This window comes from Neophocaena asiaeorientalis, unplaced genomic scaffold (assembly GCF_003031525.2).
Source record: "Neophocaena asiaeorientalis asiaeorientalis breed wild unplaced genomic scaffold, Neophocaena_asiaeorientalis_V1.1 scaffold89, whole genome shotgun sequence".
Classification (NCBI taxonomy): Eukaryota; Metazoa; Chordata; class Mammalia; order Artiodactyla; family Phocoenidae; genus Neophocaena; species Neophocaena asiaeorientalis.
This window is the reverse complement of record NW_020172592.1, coordinates 5,629,993-5,650,413: the sequence shown is the minus strand read 5'-3', so window position 1 is coordinate 5,650,413 and position 20,421 is coordinate 5,629,993. Positions and strand designations below refer to the sequence as shown.

General features: G+C 37.9%; 1 protein-coding gene across 3 annotated transcripts in view; it reads left to right on the top strand.

Annotated features, from left to right (window-relative positions):
• RUNDC3B (RUN domain containing 3B) overlaps positions 1-20,421 on the top strand; it is a 147,025-nt gene that overhangs the window by 87,753 nt on the left and 38,851 nt on the right. For all 3 annotated transcript variants that reach the window (XM_024738427.1, XM_024738425.1, XM_024738426.1), the window contains 2 exons: positions 12,096-12,264; positions 18,008-18,165. In XM_024738427.1, the coding sequence (XP_024594195.1) occupies positions 12,096-12,264; positions 18,008-18,165 (327 nt within the window). The remainder of the gene's footprint in view (positions 1-12,095; positions 12,265-18,007; positions 18,166-20,421) is intronic.

Sequence of the window (20,421 nt, the reverse complement as noted above, 5' to 3'; positions counted from 1 at the left end):
ATTGACTTCCCAAATAGAATAATGATCTTTATATACTTCTTTCTTTTTCACATCTTTATTGGAGTATAAATGCTTTACAGTGTTGTGTTAGTTTCTGCTGTACAACAAAGTGAATCAGCTATATGTATACATATATCCCCATATCCCCTCCCTCTTGCGCCTCCCTCCCACCCTCCCTATGCCACCCCTCTAGGTGGTCACAAAGCACTGAGCTGATCTCCCTGTGCTGTGCAGCAGCTTCCCACTAGCTATCTACTTTACATTTGGTAGTGTATATATGTCAGTGCTGCTCTCTCACTTTGTCACAGCTAACCCTTCCCCCCTTGTGCCCTCAAGGGCATTCTCTACGTCTGTGTCTTTATGCCTGCCCTGCCACTAGGTTCATGAGTACCACTTTTTGAAATGCCATACATATGCATTAGCATATGGTATTTGTTTTTTTTTTTTTTTCCCCAGACTTCCCACCCACCTGGTATTTGTTTTTCTCTTTCTGACTTACTTCACTCTGTATGACAGATTCTAGGTCCATCCACCTCACTACAAATAACTCAATTTTGTTCCTTTTTATGGCTGAGTAATATTCCATTATATATATGTGCCACATCTTCTTTATCCATTTATCTGTCAGTGGACGTTTAGGTTGCATCCATGTCCTGGCTATTGTAAATAGTGCTGCAATGAACATTGTGGTACATGACTCTTTTTGAATTATGGTTTTCTCAGAGTATATGCCCAGTAGTGGGATTGCTGGGTCATATGGTAGTTCTATTTTTAGTGTTTTTAAGGAAACTCCATACTGTTCTCCATAGTAGCTGTGTCAGTTTACATTCCCACCAACAGTGTAGGAGGGTTCCCTTTTCTCCACACCCTCTCCAGCACTTATTTTTTCTAGATTTTTTGATGATGGTCTTTCTGACCCGTGTGAGCTGATACCTCATTGTGGTTTTGATTTGCATTTCTCTAATGATTAGTGATGCTGAGCATCTTTTCATGTATTTGTTGGCCATCTGTATATTTCCTTTGGAGAAATGTCTATTTAGGTCTTCCACCCATTTTTGAATTGGGTTGTTTGGTTTTGTGATATTTAGCTGCGTGAGCTGCTTATATATTTTGGAGATTAATCTTTTGTCCATTGTTTCATTTGCAAATATTTTCTCCCATTCTGAGGGTTGTCTTTTGGTCTTGTTTATGGTTTCCTTTGCTGTGCAAAAGCTTTGAAGTTTCATTAGGTCCGTGGGCTTTAGGTTGTGGCATGCAGGCTTCAGTAGTTGTGGCTTGCGGGCTCTAGAGTGCAGGCTCAGTAGTTGTGGTGCACAGGCTTAGTTGCTCCGTGCCATGTGGCATCTTCCCAGACCAGGGCTTGAACCAGTGTCCCCTGCGTTGGCAGGAGGATTCTTAACCACTGTGCCACCAGTGAAGTCTCTATGATTTCTTTCCTTCTACTAACTTTGGGTTTTCTTTGTTCTTCTTTCTCTAATTGCTGTAGGTGTAACGTTAGATTATTTATTTGAGATTTTTCTTGTGTGTTGAGGTGAGTTTGAATTGCTCTAAACTTCCTTCTTAGAACTGCTTTTTCTGCATCCCATAGGTTTTTAGATCATTGTGTTTTTGTTGTCATTTGTTTCTAGGTATTTTTTAATTTCTTCTTTGATTTCTTCAATGATCTCTTGGCTGTTTAGCAGCGTGCTGTTTAGCCTCCATGTATTTGTGTTTTTTACAGTTTTTTTCCTGTAATTGATATCTAAACTCATAGCGTTGTGGTCAGAAAAGATGCTTGATATGATTTCAATTTTCTTAAATTTTCCAAGCCTTGATTTTTGGCCCAAGATGTGGTCTATTCTGGAGAATGTTCGGGTGCACTTGAGAAGAAGTGTATTTTTCCGCTTTCAAGTGTAATGTCCTAAAAATATCAATTAAGTCTGTCTGGTCTATTGTGTCATTTAAAGCTTGTGTTTCCTTATTGATTTTCTGGCTGGATGATCTATTGGTGTAAGTGGGGTGTTAAAGTCCCCCAGTATTATTGTGTTACTGTCAATTTCTCCTTTTATGGCTGTTAGCATTTGCCTTATGTATTTTGAGGTGCTCCTTTGTTGGGTGCATAAATATTTATAATTGTTACATTTTCTTCTTGGATTGATCCCTTGATCATTATGTAGTGTCCTTCCTCATCTCTTGTAACAGTCTTTAATTTAAAGTCTATTTTATCTGATATGAGTATTGCTACTCCAGCTTTCTTGTGATTTCCGTTTGCATGGAATATCTTTTTCCATCCCCTCACTTTCAGTCTGTATGTGTCCCTAGGTCTGAAGTGGGTTTCTTGTAGACAGCATATATAAGGATTTTGGTTTTGTATCCGTTCAACCAGTCTCTGTCTTTTGGTTGGAGCATTTAATCCATTTACATTCAAGGTGATTTTCGATATGTATGTTCCTATTACCATTTTCATGACTGATTTGGGGTTGTTTTTGTGGGTCTTTTTCTTCTCTTGTGTTTCCCTCTTAGAGAAGTTCCTTTAGCATTTGTTGTAAAGCTGGTTTGGTGGTGCTGAATTCTCATAGCTTTCGTTTGTCTGTAAAGCTTTTGATTTCTCTGTCAATCTGAATGAGATCCTTGCTGGGCAGAGTAATCTTGGTTGTAGTTTCTTCCCTTTCATCACTTTAAATATGTCCTGCCACTCCCTTCTGGCTTGCAGAGTTTCTGCTGAAAGATCAGCTGTTAACCTTATGGGGATTCCCTTGTATGTTATTTGTTGCTTTTCCCTTGCTGCTTTTAATATTTTTTGTTTGTATTTAATTTTTGATAGTTTGATTAATATGTGTCTTGGCGTGTTTCTCTTTAGATTTATCCTGTATGGGACTCTCTGTGCTTCCTGGACTTGATTGACTATCTCCTTTTCCATGTTAGGGAAGTTTTCAAATATAATCTCTTCAAATATTTTCTCAGTCCCTTTCTTTTTCTCTTCTTCTTCTGGGACCCCTATAATTCAAATGTTGGTGCGTTTAATGTTCTCCCAGAGGTCTCTGAGAGTATCCTCAATTCTTTTCATTCTTTTTTCTTTATTCTACTCCCCACCAGTTATTTCCACCATTTTATCTTCCAGCTCACTTATCTGTTCTTTTGCCTCAGTTACTCTGCTATTGATTCCTTCTGGAGTATTTTACATTTCAGTTATTGTGTTGTTCATCACTGTTTGTTAGCTCTTTAGTTCTTCTAGATCTTTGTTAAGCGTTTCTTATATTTTCTCCATTCTGTTTCTGAGATTTTGGATCATCTTTACTATCATTACTCTGAATTCTTTTTCAGGTAGCTTGCCTATTTTGTCTTCATCTATTTGATCTTGTACGTTTTTACCTTGCTCCTCCATCTGTAACATATTATTTTGTCATTTCAGTTGTTTTTTTTGATGGTTGGGTTGGGGCTGTATTCCTGTCTTACTGGTTGTTTGGCCTGAGGCGTCCAGCACTGGAGTTTGCAGGCAGTTGGGTAGAGCCAGGTCTTGGTGCTGAGATGAGGACCTCTGGGAGGCCTCACTCCAATTAATATTCCCTGGGGTCTGAGGTTCTCCGTTAGTCCAGCAGTTTGGGCTTGGCACTCCCACCACAGGAGCTCGGGCCAACCCTCGGCCTGGGAACCAAGATTCCGCAAGCTGCATGGTGTGGCAAAAAAAAAAAGCAAGCAGTACAATAACAAAGAATAAAAAATAAAATAAAATTAGAAAGATAAAAAATATATTAGAAAAAATAAAAATATAATTGAAAAAACTTCAACAAAGTAAAACAAAACCACAACAGAAAAAAGAAAATAAACAAATAAATAAATAAATTTAAGAAAAGGGGGTGAACAAGCCAAAAGGAGCAGAGCAGTAACAAAGTGTAAAGAATACAATAAAATTAGAAAAATAAAAGATTTATTAGAAAAAATAAAAGTATAAATGAATCAACAACAGGGTAAAATAGAACCCCAACCTAAAAGAAGAAAAAAGAAAGCCTTGACTAAGTGGGGCAGAGTTCAGGCATGGTTTGGAACATAGGCAGGGGTGGGGTTTAGGGTGGGGTGGAGCCTAGGTGGGGGGTGACATTTCAGCGTGGGGCCTGACGTTTCAGTGTGGGGCAGGGTCTAGGCTCAAGACCCACGCCAGCTGGAAAAGGCTTTGTGGGCGGGGCCTAGGCTGGCGACGTTCAAGTGTAGGGCAGGGCCTCTGCTTAGGCCCCGCCCAGAAGGGGAGAAATAGCACGTCCAACGAAGGGCCTCTGGCGTGTGGGGTTCCAGAGTTTGGAGGTAAGGTCCTGGGTGAGGGCGTGTGGGTGGGGTTTAGGCCCAGCACATTGGAGGGGGTCTCTGAGGTGTCTCCAAGTGTAGAGGTAAGGCCCTGGGTGGGGGTGTAGGGGCAGGGCTTGGGTTCTGCGGGCAGGAGGGAGGCTCCGAGGGCAGAGAAATAGGCCCGGGAGCCCAAGAGGCTCCCCGGTGCCTAAGTGGACAGGGAAAGCCTAGCCCCGTTCCCTTCCATTCCTTCACGCCCCTCCCCCACTGTCTCCCCCAGGGTCTCTCCCATCTCATGGGTGGGTCCCACTGGGTGTAGGAACTCCTTCCCTCCCCCAGCCACCCATCAGGGCCACCAGTCCAGGGCCGCCAGTCCTTTCCCGCCTCCACTTCTCCTCCTCCGTCCCTTCCACCCAGGCCCCATGTCCTACCCGGTCACTAGGGGTTCCTCCCATCCCCTTAGGTGTCTATGGTCCCCCACCAGTGCCAGGTAGGTGCCCTAGTTGTGCAGGAGATGCGAATTCCGCGTCCTCCTAGCCTGACATCTTGACTCTGCTCCCCTCTCTTTATATACTTCTGAAATGTTATGATTAGGCCAAAGCTGTAAGGGAGATAGAGTGAGTAATATATGTATATATGTAATATATGTATATGTACACACAAACATACACACACACCCAAGATACATTTATTGAGTGCCTAAAGAAACTTTCCTAGGGATACATACATGTCAAGACTATAGGAACTCTGTGAACTTCTAAAAAGGAATGCAATCCCTGTATCCAAGATAATCACCATCTAGTAAGAGAAGTCACTGTGATTTCAGAGCTAGGAGTGTGAAGATATTTTAGGTGATGAAGGAGAAGGAGGAATAGAGTATTATGGTACAAAGATTTCTAACTTAAGTAAGTAGATACCTTGGGAAAAGGGATAAGTCTGTTACATTAGATCTAGAAAAGAAATACACCAAGAAGATGTTTTTAACAGGCATAAAATTGTAGTGTTTTGGGATATGTTTGGATTATAGGACATTTTGTGAAGATGCCGGATAGTTCAAAACAATACTAGTAAAAATGTCAATACCATTCATTGCATGTTTATTATATAGCAAGCATTGTTTTAAGTCATTTACTTCTATTAACTCATTAATCTCCTCAGAAGCCAGTGAGGTAAGCACCACTGTCCTTATTTTTAAATGAGAAAACTGAAACACAGAGAGGTTAAATACCTTGGCCATAGTCACACAGCTAGTTTGTGCAGAGTGGGCCTCAAGTCTGAAATTAAAGAGCAAGATGACAGTTGGAGAGAGGAGTTTGGTCATCAGAATGCAGTTAGGAAGGCTATTTTTAGCGATTTAGGAAATAATTTAAATTAAAATATGAAGAAAAATGTAAATACAGATTTTTCTCTTTTCGTACCTAAGAGACTGTAGTAATTATTACAGTGCTTTTAAATAGATATGATAATGAAGCCTTCTCATCTGGTGCCCTCAGAATGAGTTTAATGACCTATATTCTGTGTCCCCAGCTGCTTGGCCACTTTAGTCTGATTTTTTTGTGCAATTTCCTCTTTCTTTGATGCACTAATCCAAACATATATGTATAGCTTCCTCTTCTTTGTATACTAAAGGATTCCTACCATCTTGTTATATAAACAAGAAAAGAAATACCAATTCAACCTAGTCATAACCCAGTTAGCATTACAGACCATGGAGTTTTTCTTTTTAGAAAGATTTAAACTATCCTAATAGTCATAAAGAGCCAATATTTTAAAAATTGAATTACTTCCACCCAAATGTACCTGTAATTAGACACAATTTTTAAAAATTCTATTTGATGCCTCATTTAAGAAACCATAAGAGTCTGTCCCTCCCCAGATTACTGCTTTTAACTTATTTGGAAAGTAAGTATTTATTGTAGAATAGTTGGAAAGTACAGAAAAGTAGAAAGTAGAAGAAAGCTTAAGTCACTCATCTTACATTTAAGGAGCAACTGCTAGAAGCATTAACATTTTGATGGATAGCTTTCAGCCTTTTCTGTACATAGGAATATTTTTTAATTAAAATGGAAGCATAAAATACATGTAACTCTTTTCCTTAATACTGTATAATGAACAGTGTTGCACGTCTTTAACTGTCCTTCTATAGCATCATTTCCTAAAATAAATAGAGTTCATTGTTAGTATAGTATGTTAACCCAATTATTGTTGTACTTTTGGAGTGCATTTAGTTTCGTCGTATATAGTATTGCAGTTAATATCCTTGTCACTACATCTTTTTATGCAGAACCATCATTATTTCTTTAAGTTAAAATTCTGGAAGTAGGGGCTTCCCTGGTGGCACAGTGGTTAAGAATCTGCCTGCCAATGCAGGGGACATGGGTTTGGGCCCTGGTCCGGGAAGATCCCACATGCCGCAGAATAAGTAAGCCCGTGCACCACAGCTACTGAGCCTGTGCTCTAGAGCCTGCGAGCCACAGCAGCTGAGCCCGCATGCCACAACTACTGAAGCCCGCGCACCTAGAGCCCATGCTCCGCAACAATAGAAGCCACCACAATGAGAAGCCCTCACACCTCAACGAAGAGTAGCCCCCGCTTGCTGCAACTAGAGAAAGCCCACGCGTAGCAACGAAGACCCAGCACAGCCAAAAATAAATTTAAAAAAAAAATCCTGGAAGTAGAATTTCTAGTATATATGTCATTGAAACTTTTGAAACATGCTGTCAAGAGAGCATGTCCAGAGAGCCCATACTAATGTAGATCCTATCAGCAATATGTGACAGTGCCTGCCTCCACAGTTTCCAACTTAAAGGTGTGGCTAACTCTGTAAGTAAAAAATGATATCTTGTTGTTGTTTCGGTTTGCATTTATTTGATTGCTGGTGAAGTTGAACTTTAAAAAATATTTATTAGCTATTAGTCTTTTGAAATAGAGTTTTATCCTTCTGAAGCTCAATATATGAAATATGTTAATAGAAAACATCCTAAAATATATTTCATATGTAAAATTGGTTTAATTAAGTTTTAGGTCATGTACCAGTGAGAAAAGTTTTTTCTGAGTTACTGCTTGGCATAACTTTAAACATTTTATCCTTGAATGGATTTTAGGCCAAAAAAGTCTAGTAGTAGCCAATGATTATTGGTCTTCTATGATGCCTTCAATTTTTCACTTTAAAGTATAACATTCTAATAGCTAAGTCTTTATACTTAGAATGATTATTTCCTAAAGAGGTAAATTTCTGCAAACAAAATTGCTGAGTTAGAGAGACTGTAAACGATCCAGCATGCTGTTCAATTGCCCTTCCTAAGCGTAGCATTCCACGTACTGTTGGCTGTCCATATCTGCAGGTTTCACCTCCATGAATCAGCCAGCTGTGGATCAGATGTATACGGGACTTGAGCACCCATGGACTTTGATATCTGGGGTGGCTCCTGGAACCAGTCCTTCATGAGTACTGAGGGACCACTGTACTCTACCTTTTCCCCCTCTTAGTAGGGAGAAGCTAATCATTTGCTACCAAAGGCCAGTCTTTTCGCCTGTGTACTGTATCCCATCCTGTCTTTTCTGTTTAAGGTCTTAGCTCCAGAGGTTGTCTCCTTCCATTAATTTTTCCTTTTCTAGATCTTCCCACACACCACAGCATATAAGCATGTTGTTATTTTCCCCATCTTAAAAAATGAAACAGAGAAACTTTCCTAACCCCACATTCACTTCTAGCTATTTCTTAGTAACCCTTCCTTTATTACAAAACCATGCCTCCCTTATTTTTTTTGCCTCCATTCTCTCTTGAACTATTCAAATGAGCTTTAATACCTACCACTGAAACTGCTCTTTTCAGAGTCACCAGTAATTGTCTTGTTGCGAAATCCAGGGGTTAGTTTTCTCACCTTACTTGACCTTGGAGCAGTGTTTGATACACATGACTGCTCTTGTCAGCACTCTTCTGCTTTTCCTCCTTTTTACTCCCCTTCACTGCTTTCTCCTCATTTCCCCAACCTCCATATGTTGGACTGTTTCAGAGATCAGTCCTGAATCATCTTCTCTGTACTAAGTAGTTTCGTCTAGTTTCATGGCTTTAAATACTATCTATATGCTGCTCTTTCCCAAATATATACTTCCACCTGGAACACTACTCTAAACTCTGAACTCATACTTCCAGCTGCCAAGTTGACATCTCCACTTGGATGTGTAATAAGCACCTCAGATATAACACGTACAATAATGAACTCCTAATCCCACCACCCCACACCCCCCTCACACAAAACAACTTTCCTTCCTTTAGTCTTTGCCATTCCAAGAATGGTAGTTCTAGCATTCCGGTCGTTTATGCTCAAAAACTTTGGAGTCATCGTTGAATTCTCTCTTCCATAACCCACATACGATCCATCAGCAAATATTTTTGCACCACCGTCACCTCCTAAATTTAAACCTGGAGATTTGCAAGAGTCTTCGTGCTCCACCTCTTGACTCCTGTAGTTTATTTCTCCAGAAAGCAGCCAGAGTGATCCTTTTGAACTATAAGTCAAATCACTTCATTCCTCTGCTCACAACTTTCCAGTAGTTTCTTTCCTGCTGACCCGAAGTGAAAAACAAATTCCTTAGTTGATCTGGCCTCCAGTACCTCTCTGACCCCATGTCTTACTCCCTGCCCTGTTACTCACTGTGCTTCAGTAACACTGGCCATCTTGTTATCCCTTGAGCACACCGGGCACACCTGTGCATCTTTCTGTCCTCTCTACCAGCAGCACAGTCTCTCTCAGATATTTGCATGGCTAGTTCGCTCACCTTCTCTAAAACTCAGCTTAATACCACCTTAGTAATGAAGCCTCCACTGAATGTTCTGCCTAAAATAGTGACACCAGTTCCCCTTACTGGTGTGACCTCAAGCATCTGCTTATCATCTCGTATTCTCATTTTCTTCATTTGCTGAATGAACCTGTTAAATAGTACAGCAATACCTCGTGGGGATATCATGAGGATTAATGAGGTGATGTATGTGAAGTGTTTATATAGTTCCTTGGACCACCGTAGTTAGTATTTATTTTCTTCCTTGTCCTTATAAGGCACTTCCTTGTTATCAGTTCTCCCTTTCTACTCTTGGATTTTTTAATTTATTTTTTGTTTTTAAATTTTTCTGTGTATTCATTGCTTTTTTCTTTGTTTCCATAAATATATTTATTTATTTTTACTTTCGGCTGTGTTGGGCCTCTGTTCCTGCACACAGGCGTTCTCTAGTTGTGGTGAGCGGGGGCTACTCTTTGTTGCGGTGCGCAGCCTTCTCATTGCGGTGGTTTCTCTTGTTGCGGAGCACGGGCTCTAGGTGCGTGGGCTTCAGTCGTTGTGGCACACGGGCTCAGTGATTGTGGCTCGTGGGCTCTAGAGCACAGGCTCAGTAGTTGTGGTGCCTGGGCTTAGTTGCTCTGCAGCGTGTGGGATCTTCCCAGAACAGGGATGGAATCCATGTCCCCTGTACTGGCAGGCAGATTTCTAACCACTGTGCCACCAGGGAAGTCCCTCTTGGATGTTTTTAAAACTTACTGATTTATTTATGATCTTTCCAGTTTCTGTTATTGGTTCAGTTTTGGTAAATTATATTTTGTTAAAATTTTCAGAATTTTATATTGTGATGTTCAGAGAATTTCTTTTAATATCTTTTAAATCTTTTTTCATCTCTAGTTATATTATCTTTTGCTTTTTGTTATCGTAATTTTTATTTTTTTGCCTTTTAAATCATCCTTGCCAAAGCTTTATCAATTTTGTTAGTCATTAAGTGTTTGTTTTTCTTTGTTGATCCTCTGTTGTACCTTTGCCATCTAGCTCATTAATTTCTGTTTTTATCTATATTATTTTGTTTCTTCCACCTTCTTTGGGTTTTCTTACTCTTTTGTAAAATCAGCTTTATTGAGGTATCATTAACAAGTAAAATTCAAAGATATTTAAAGTGTACATTGTGGTGATTTGATACCGTATTTTGATAATGTATACCTTGTGGAAGGATTTCCCCCGTGTTGTTAATTAACATATCCATCACCTCACACATTTATCTTTTTGTGTGTGTGTGTGAACATTTAAGTTATACTCTCTTAACAAATTTCAGTTATATAATACAGTGTTATCAACTATAATCACCATGTTTTACAGTCGATACTCAGACTTTATTAATCTTACCGCTGAAAGTTTGTACCCTTTTACCAACCTCTCCCTATTCCTCCTCCTCGCCCCTGGGAACCATGTTCTAGTCTCTATTTCTATGAGTTTGACTTTTTTTGTTTTTTTTTAAGATTCCACATATAAGTGATACCTCCAGTATTTGTCTTTCTGTGTCTAGCTTATCTCACTTAGCATAATGCTCTCAGGATCCATCCATGTTGTTGCAAATGGCAAGATTTCTTAACTTCTCATGGCTGAACGGTATTCCACTGTGTATATGTATACACCACATCTGCTTTATCCATTCATTTATTGATGGACACTTAGCTCGTGTCCATATCTTGATTACTTGTGCTGCAGTAAACATGGGAGTACAGGTATCTCTTCAAGATTCTGTTTTCATTTCCTTTTGATACATTCCTGGAAGTGGAATTGCTGGATCATACGGTAGTTCTATTTTCAATATTTTGAGGAAACTCCATTCTGTTTTCCATAATGACTGTATCAGTTGACACTCCCACAGCAGTGCACAGGGGTTCCCTTTTCTCCACATCCTCATCAACACTTATCTTTTTTGTTTGTTTGTTTTTTTGCGGTATGCGGGCCTCTCACTGCTGTGGCCTCTCCCGTTGCAGAGCACAAGCTCTGGACGCGCAGGCTCAGCGGCCATGGCTCACGGGCCCAGCCGCTCTGCGGCATGTGGGATCTTCCCGGACCGGGGCATGAACCCGTGTCCCCTGCATCGGCAGGCGGACTCTCAACCACTGCGCCACCAGGGAAGCCCCCGACACTTATCTTTTTGATGATAGTCATTTTTTTTTTTTAAGATGATAGCCATTATGACAGATGTGAGGTGAAATCTTGTGAATTTGATTTGCGTTTCCCTGATGGTGAGTGACGTTGAGCACCTTTTTATGTACCTGTTGGCCATTTGTATGTCTGTTTTTGAAAAATGTCTATTCTATTCCTCTGATTATTTTTCAATCACGTTTGTTTTTTGGCTGTTGAGTTGTTTGAGTTCTCTATATATCTTGGATATTAACTCCTTATCAGATATATGATTTGCAGATATTTCCTCCCATTCAGTATGTTGCCTTTTCATTTTGTTGCTGGTTTCCTTTGCTGTGCAGAAGGCTTTTAGTTTGATGTAACCCCACTTCTTTATCTTGCTTTTGCTTTTTTTTTTTTTACTTTTTTTTTTTTTGGTGTCAAATCCAAAAATCATTGTCAAGATTGATGTCAAGGGCTTACCCCCTATGTTTTCTCCTAGGATTTTTACAGTTTCAGGTCTTATATTCAAGTCTTTAATCTATTTAGAATGATTTTTGTATATGGTATAAGATAGGGTTCCAGTTTCATTCTTTTAATCTACATGGGACAGTAAAAAGAGTACAGCTAGACAGGTCTTCTCAGCACATGTGGAGTTTCTGGTTCTCTTCTTTAGAAGTATTTTCTCTCTCCTCAGGACATTCTCACAGTTTCTGTGTTAGTGCCCTTAGTTCTGTAAACCTCACTTGAACTTCTGTAGCATCTCTAGGCTTGATGATAATATCATTATTATTGTATAGTCAGTGATGAATATTTTGGAGCTTGCTCACCAGTAGCTTGCAAATACAGAAGTGTTTCTAAAAAATCAAAGTGGAACATATTATGAGTTTTGTTTCTTTAAAAATTTTTAATCTTCTCAGTTCTGACAGCATCAGCAGTGATGAGGAAGAGCTGAGGACTTTGGGAAGCAGTGGTAGTGAAAGCAGCACTCCAGAGAACATCGGGCCTCCTTTCATCATGGATGAGAATAGTTGGTTCAACAAGTGTAAGAGAGTTAAACAAAAGTATCAACTAACGCTGGAACAGAAGGTATTTATCAGTTGTCAAAAGTAATTTAATTTGGTTCTAGTACTACCTTTAGACTGTCACTACCAAAAGATCTTTTAGCTGTATAGAAGTATTTACCTATTGCTACTTCCTTTCTGTTCTTGGATTGCCCTCCTTTTAATTAAAAATCACGGCCTGGGCTTCCCTGGTGGCACAGTGTTTGAGACTCCGCCTACCGATGCAGGGGACACGGGTTCGTGCCCCGGTCTGGGAAGATCCCACATGCTGCAGAGCGGCTGGGCCCGTGAGCCATGGCCGCTGAGCCTGCGCGTCCAGAGCCTGTGCTCCGTAACAGGAGAGGCCACAACGGTGAGAGGCCTGCGTACCGCAAAAAACAAACAAACAAATCAGGGCCAGTTTTAGGAGAGGCTTTTGTTTCTTAAATAATTTTATGTCTTAATATATATAATAAGCCATTTATTCTTCTGTATGCAGTTTCATTTGTCTGAGGTATTAGTTTCTATGATTAATTTTATAAAGGATTATTTGGTTTATGAAAATGCAGTGATTGCCTAAGAAATTCCATATATGTGTCTCACTCTTTTTTTAAAAATCAGGTATTTTAGCAGCTCTTGTGTGTTAAGCGCTGTAGTAGGCAAAGTGGGGTACATAACAGAATGGAATATAAACTCTATCATCTTGAGTTGTAACCTCTTCTTTTTCACTGTATGATTTATTTTCCTTCCTACCCTTCCTTTCAAATTATCATTATTCATAGATGAGCTGTGTAGGGAGAGCCCAATGGAATTATCCATAGAATTATCAGAACAATAAAAAATACACTGAGGAAAATGGTTACAAAGGAAATTTACAAATATGAAGAGATTTCCTGTAGACAAACAGCTGCTAGTTAGAAATATAGAGAAAACTTTAATGCCTTGTTAAAGGAGAATTCTGGTACCAGCTACCAGCCGGAAGTCACGCTATGATAACTGAAAGCCTTTACATGGCAAAAATCTGAAAATGCCAAGTAGGATAAAATTTGAAAGCGTTTCATACAGAGCTGCTCTCTCAAAGAATAGGAGCTCACTAAGGACTGTAAACAAAGAAGGGCCTGGAATAAGTCATGAGTTAAAGTCACTGCAGGCTTCTGGGGTGGGGGTGAGGGGCCATTCCCTTAACCTAGGTACCTGTGTTTTAATACCAGCCGGGGAGCAGCAAACCTAGGCTCGCTATCATTCGAGTTGGAAACTGAACCTACGAGGCAGGATGCGCTGCAAAATGGCAGAGTAAGCACAGAAATTGGCAAATAAACCTTGACTACATGAAACAGCAACAGCAATATTAGTGACCATTATGGGGTGGCAGTGTTGTTCTGGGGTATGATTAACAACTTGCTTTGCAGAAGAATTAGATAAGCCCTGATTTGTAGCATTTGCTGATTTCTCTGGGATGAATACTCCCATCATGGCCAACTTAAAACTACCAATTTGATGTCACTGAATGTAGAATCAGGAAGAGAGGCACGGTAGCACACCGTTATATAGTTTTTCTACCAGGCAGACACGGTAAATATAAATGACTTGAAGAGCACAGATTGTAATAGTAAAATATAGTAAAACACTTGGGAAACGATAGATTTTGTAGTTATTCTGTTTTTTGATATAATTTACTTAATGGTAAGTTTATAAAATTTAATTTTTTATAATAGCAGTGTTTTAACAGCTGAATTACAAAATATCTGAAGCTTAACAATTAGTTCAGGCTTCAGCCTACCCTGGGAAGTAAAATGGAAGTAAAACATTATCTAATAGTGTCAGAAAGAGAGAGAGAGGGTGATTGAAGCTAAAGCCTTTTGAGGTCTTTGTATTACAGCAAAGGAGTGTAGACACATTTTTTAATGTGTATTCCTGTTTCCAAAGTTGCAGTTAAAAGAAATAGAATATTTAGCTTTTAAACTAATAATAAGAAAGAAAAGAAATAAGGAAAATTGATTAACAGAATAGCAAAGAGCAAATGAGAAAAAATAAGGATGGTATAAAGAAAACACAAAATAAAGTGGTAGAAATAAATCTCAATATAACCAAAAGAGTCAACATCACCATAAAAGTAAATGGTGTAAACTTGCCAATTAAGACAAACTCTTGGGAATTCCCTGGCAGTCCAGTGGTTAGGACTCTGTGCTCTCACTGCTGAGGGCCCGGGTTCAACCCCTGGTTAGGGAGCTAAGATCCACAAGCCTCATGGTGAGGCCAAAAAATAATAATAATAATTTTAAAATTAAGAGAAAAAAAGACAAACTCTTAAATTTATGTTTTAAATCATTAATTTTAGTTATATGCCATCTGTAAGAGGCATACATAAAAGAGGGACACAAAAAAGTTGAAACTAGGAGTATAAAAATAGAGTAGGCAAATACTAACCAAAATAATTCTATACCAGTATCATTCAAGATAGACATTAAGGCAAAAAGCATCATCAAGACTAAAGAAAGAATTGCCTTTTTAAAAAAGAACAATTCACCAGGAATGTTGTTTAACAGTGCTGAACTTACATGCATTTAACAATGTAGCCATGAAAAATATGAGATAGAAATTATTAGAATATCCATGAGAAATGGATAAATCCATAATTATAGTAGAAAATTTTAACATCCTAATAATTACAGATTAAACAGACAAAAAATTGGTAAGGATGTAATGAACAACACAGCTAGTAAGCTCAATCTAAAATATGTTAAATGCTAACAATTAGAACACACATTCTTTTCAAGCACACATGGGACAACTATTCAATTTTTATGGACTATGCTAGATCACAAAACAAATGCCCTTAAATGCCAAAGAAATGATGTAATAGTGATCACAGTGCAATAAAGTTAGATTCAATAGAAAAATTTTACCACACCCTGAAGTACACCAATGGGGATTTAAAAAAAATAAAGTCTTCTAAATTTTGGGTCAAAAAAGAAATGTGGAAATACTTAGAAATGAACGGGAGTGAAAACAATGCATACTCTTAGTACTAAGTTGCAACTTGTTCAGTGCTTGGAGAATTACTTATCTTACAAAAGAAAGAATGAAAATTAAAGAGCTAAGCATCCAAGAAGTAAAAAAAAACAAACCAGTTCAAAATAAGAAAAATAAGAGCAGATGTTAATGAAATAGAGATACAGAATTAGTAAAACCAAAAGCTGATTATCTGTAAAAACTAATGAAATATACAAATCTCAACCATAATTAAATTTAAAAGAGTTAAGGCACAGATAGACAATTTTAAGAATTAAAAGAGAATAGACAGGGACTTCCCTGGTGGTCCAGTGGTTGAGAATCCGCCTTACAATGCAGGGGACACAGGTTCAATCCCTGGTTGGGGAACTAAGATCCCACATGCCGCAGGGCATCTGAACCCGTGCGCCACAACTAGAGTGCCTGTGTGCTGCAACTACAGAGCCCACGTGCACTGGAGCCCGCATGCCACAACTACAGAGCCCACACACTCCGGAGCCCACGTGCCACAACTACAGAGCCTGTGCACCCTGGAGTCCGCACACCACACAAAGAGCCTGCGAGCCGCAACGAAAGATCCCGTGTGCCGCAGCTAAGACCCAATGCAGCCAAAATAAAATAAATAAATATTAAAAAAAAAAAAAAAAGAATAGGCAGCATAACTATAAATGCAGTGGAGACCCCCAATAATTATTAACGAATAATTTTAGCAATTTTATGTCAACACCTTAGAAAACTTAGATGAAGAATTTTTATAAATATTACTTCTCAAAACTAATAGACCTATAATCATTGAAAAAATTAAGCAAGTAGTTTAAAATCTATTCCCTCCTCTCCCCAGAATCACCACACTTGTTTGGTTTTTGAGGTAAATGATACCAAATGTTCAAAAGGCAGTAATTCCTATTTTATACTGACTGTTCTTGAGAATAGGAAAAGAAGGGATATTTTCCAATGAGTTTAGGAAGTCAGTATAACTTTGATACTCATGTAAAGTCACGTGAATTAATACAGGATGTGATTAATATAAAAACCATAGTACGAACCATTTGGTGTTATCTAGTAAATGTGGAGATACGTGTGGCCTGTGGCCCAGCGACTCTGCTCCTAGTCATGTGTCCTAGAAACTCTCAGATGTGTGTCCCAGGTGTCTCATAACTGACTGTTCACAGGAATATTGTTTATATTAAGAAAAATCTAAAAGGATCCATATGGCCATTGATAGGAGAGTGAATAAATAAGCTGCAGTATTCATGCAACAGAATACTATCCACTATTGAGTGATGAATGAACTATAGTTAGACTCACCACTGTAGATGAAAAAGCAAGTTTCAAAAGAATATAGATAAAACCCATCCAAACTAAATATATTGTTTAAGATGACATACATTTGTGGTAATGCTAGAAGGAAAAGCGAAGGGATGATAAACCCAAATCTCAGGGTATTGTTATCTTTGCAAAGGAGGCAGGGGATGTGATCAGGGAAAGACATTATAGGGGCTCTGAAAGTATTGGTAGTTGATCTAGGTGCTGGGTATTTAAGTATTGTTTAATTACTGATGTTTATAAATAATCATATTTATATAGTTTCTTTTAAGCTGTGTATACCTACAAAATTTCATCTGTAAAAATTAACTTTAGTTTTTGAGATTTTTATTATGGAAAAAACAAATATTTGAGAATTGTCAGGAAAAAAAATCTGAAAAAGAAGTTCGGTAACAGGAACAGTGTTAGTTACTATTAACATGTATCATGAAGCCAAAATAGCTAAAGCAGTTTGTTAATGGCACATGAAAAGGATAAGAAATGGAATAGAAGAATACTCTAAGAAAAAAAGATTCTAATTGATATCCTGAGAGGAATTTTAAAGCACACTGATCTAAAAAGAATAGGATGCCGTGAGAAGGGAACAGTCAGAAAACACACAAAAAAAACTGGAAATGAAAAATAAGATTCCCTGAGTTCAAAAATTTAGTATAAGGATTTGGAGGATAAATTCAATGAAGACTCCCAGAAAGCAGAGCAAAAGGACAAAGAAACAATAAACGGGTGAAAAGAGGATCTTTTCAAAGATCCTCTTTGAAGAGAGGATCTGTTCAAAAAGTCTCATATCTATTAGGTGTCTGCTGATAATCATAGCTAGGAATTCTACATTGCATACAGGGTACCAGCTAGTATTCTAAGCACTGTATTAGTTCATTTGATCTTCCCAGCTAGGTACCCTTATTGTTCCCACTTTTTTAGATGATGAAAATAAGGCACAGAGAGATTAAGTAATTTACCCCAGGACACTTAGTTTATAAGTAGTAGAACTGAATATGACACGGTATAATCCCTAAGCCTGCAGGCCTAACCTAGACATTATACTGCTTCCCACTAATTTGTTAAAGCTAAAATGTTAATAACTGTTTTTGAACAATAATCACAGAGAGGCAGCTTTATAATTGATCATTCTGTAATTAGGTCTGTATTTTGAAGCTAGGAGGCATTGAGAGTGTTTATCACTGTTGTGGAGCTTAGAAATTATAATGTTTTAACTAAGTTTTACCTTAAATTACAAACATATTTTATTGAGCTTTAGAGAAGAGCTTCAAATAATGGAAAACATATTAAATTTTTAATTCAATTAAAGCTTTTTTTTTCTATTTCTTCAGTGATACTTTGAAATTGTTTCATTACAATATAGATAAGAATAACATTTAAGCTACTCAGCATTTGTCTTCAAGATACATATTAGAATTTTGCACTTGCTATATCTTGGTGATCTGTATTTCCAGGGTTATCTTGAAGAACTCTTACGACTTCGAGAGAACCAGCTGTCTGAATCTGTCGCTCAGAATAAAATACTACTACAGAGGATTGAAGATTCTGATCTGGCTCATAAATTGGAGAAGGAGCAATTAGAATATATAATTGTGGAGCTTCAAGATCAGCTGTAAGTGAGTCCTTTTGGAAACATTTTGGCAGTAGAGTTAAGAAAAATGGCATGTGTGGCATAGGATTCAAGTTCCAAGAAGTCTGATTGCCTTCTGTTCTTTTTCACTTACTCTTTTTAAAAAGTTTACTTTTTCCTTGTAAAAGTAATCATGGTCACTGTAGAAACTTTACAAAATATGGGAAGAAAATAAAATTCACCTTCAGTTGTGCTATCCAGAGTTAACGCGATAACTTGGTGTGTATTATTCCAAATGCACATGCATAATTTTAAAGTATTTATTTAGTGATTGATTGATTGATTGCAAAAAGATGGTATATAAGGTCATCTGTTCGAAGTACACTGTAATATTTAAGTACAGTGCCATTATAGAAACTGTTTGTTACCAGGTTGTGCCAGGATGTCACTAAGCACAGTTTAGTAGAGCTGACTTTTTTTCATAGCAAGACTTTTTTTGATGAAGAAAACTGTGTATTGATCTACATTCTGGTACAGCTCCTTAACTTATCACTGTTCAAATCACTTGCACTACCCATACCATTTTGTGAAACTTAATTTTATCAATTAGTTGTTTATGGTGAAAAATCTTCTCATTAATATTTACTTAATCTTAAGGATGACTTTTAAATTTTTTACTTTGAAATAATTTCAAACTTTCAGAAAAGTTGCAAGGATAGTACAAAATAATTCCCACATGCCCCTTCTTGGATTCACCAATTTTCAGCATTTTCCACATGTCATAATTCTCTCCCTCTGCTTGTATATACAAACATTATTTTCTGAACTACCTGAGAGGTTGCATACATCATTATCTCTTTACCCCTTAGTACTTCAGTGTGTTTTTCCTAAGAACAATGACATTATTTTAAATACCCACACTTCGGCTCTCATTTTAAGAAATTTAAATCAGTAAAATACTTCTTTTACCTGTAACTCATATTTCACTTTCATCAATTGTCCAAGTAATGTTTCTTATTGCTTTTGGTTTTTTGGTACAGGATCCAATCCAGGATCACATTTTGCATTTGGCTGTCATTCTCTTTAGTCACTTTTAACTTAGAATAGTTTTTCAGTGATTGTCTCACATGAGATTGTTATTTCTGAGAATGCAGGCTAGTAATTTTATAGACTATCCGTCCATTTGAGTTTGTTTGCTTTTCCTTGTGATTAGAATGAGCTTATCCATTTGTGGCTGGAATACAGCGTAAGCAGTGTGTCCTCAGGATATCACATGCAGAGGTCAATGAAGTCTGTTGGCCTTTTATTAGTGATGTTAATTTTAGTCTTTTGGTTAAGGTGTTTTTCTCTTCTGTATAGTTACTGTTGTTCCTTTTGTAATTAACAAGTAATTTGCAAGGAGATACTTTGAGACTAAAAGCATAAAAAATGATTTTTTTAAAGTAAAGTTTTATTAAGGAGCATAAAAATTAAATGTTTTCTGGGAATTTGTATCTTGATAAAAAGAATTATGTTCGCATATTGTTTTTTACTTTTTTTCTAATATTTTAAACGTATTTTAAATTTTATTTTATTTTTTGGCTGCATTGGGTCTTTGTGGCTGCATGTGGGCTTTCTCTATTTACGGCGAGCGGGGGCTACTCTTCGTTGCGGTGCATGGGCTTCTCATCACAGTGGCTTCTCTTGTTGCAGAGCACGGGCTCTAGGCACGCAGGCTCAGTAGTTGTGGACCCAGGCTCTAGAGCACAGTCTCAGCAGTTGTGGCGCACGGGCTTAGTTGCTCTGCGGCATGTGGGATCTTCCTGGACCAGGGATCGAACCCGTGCTCCCTGCATTGGCAGGCAGATTCTTAACCACTGCGCCACCAGGGAAGTCCCATTTTTTCTAATATCTTAAAGAGAGTGTGTCATATGGGGTATCAGTCACTGAGGGGCAGATTAATACCTCCCGTAGCCCCTCACTACTATAAGCAGAGAGAAGAATTTTATGAAGCCAACAGTAGAGATTCCTGGTTATTTCTTTACAATTAAGAGATTAAGAAAATAATTTTTCTTTTGCAAATAATACTGGTAGTTTGTCTAAATGCTTTTAACTTATAAATAATTATGTAGTCGGTTTTTATTTCATCACAGAGAGATTTTCATTTGAAGAATTAAATTTGACTGTATCACATTTATTTTGCTTCTGATAATTTAAAGGAAACAGTCTCAAACTTTTTAGCTTGAAAAAGAATCTACGAGTTATGGTTTTATCTTACTTTTGTGATAGAAGTGTCGTTGATCTTCCTGATTTTGCAAA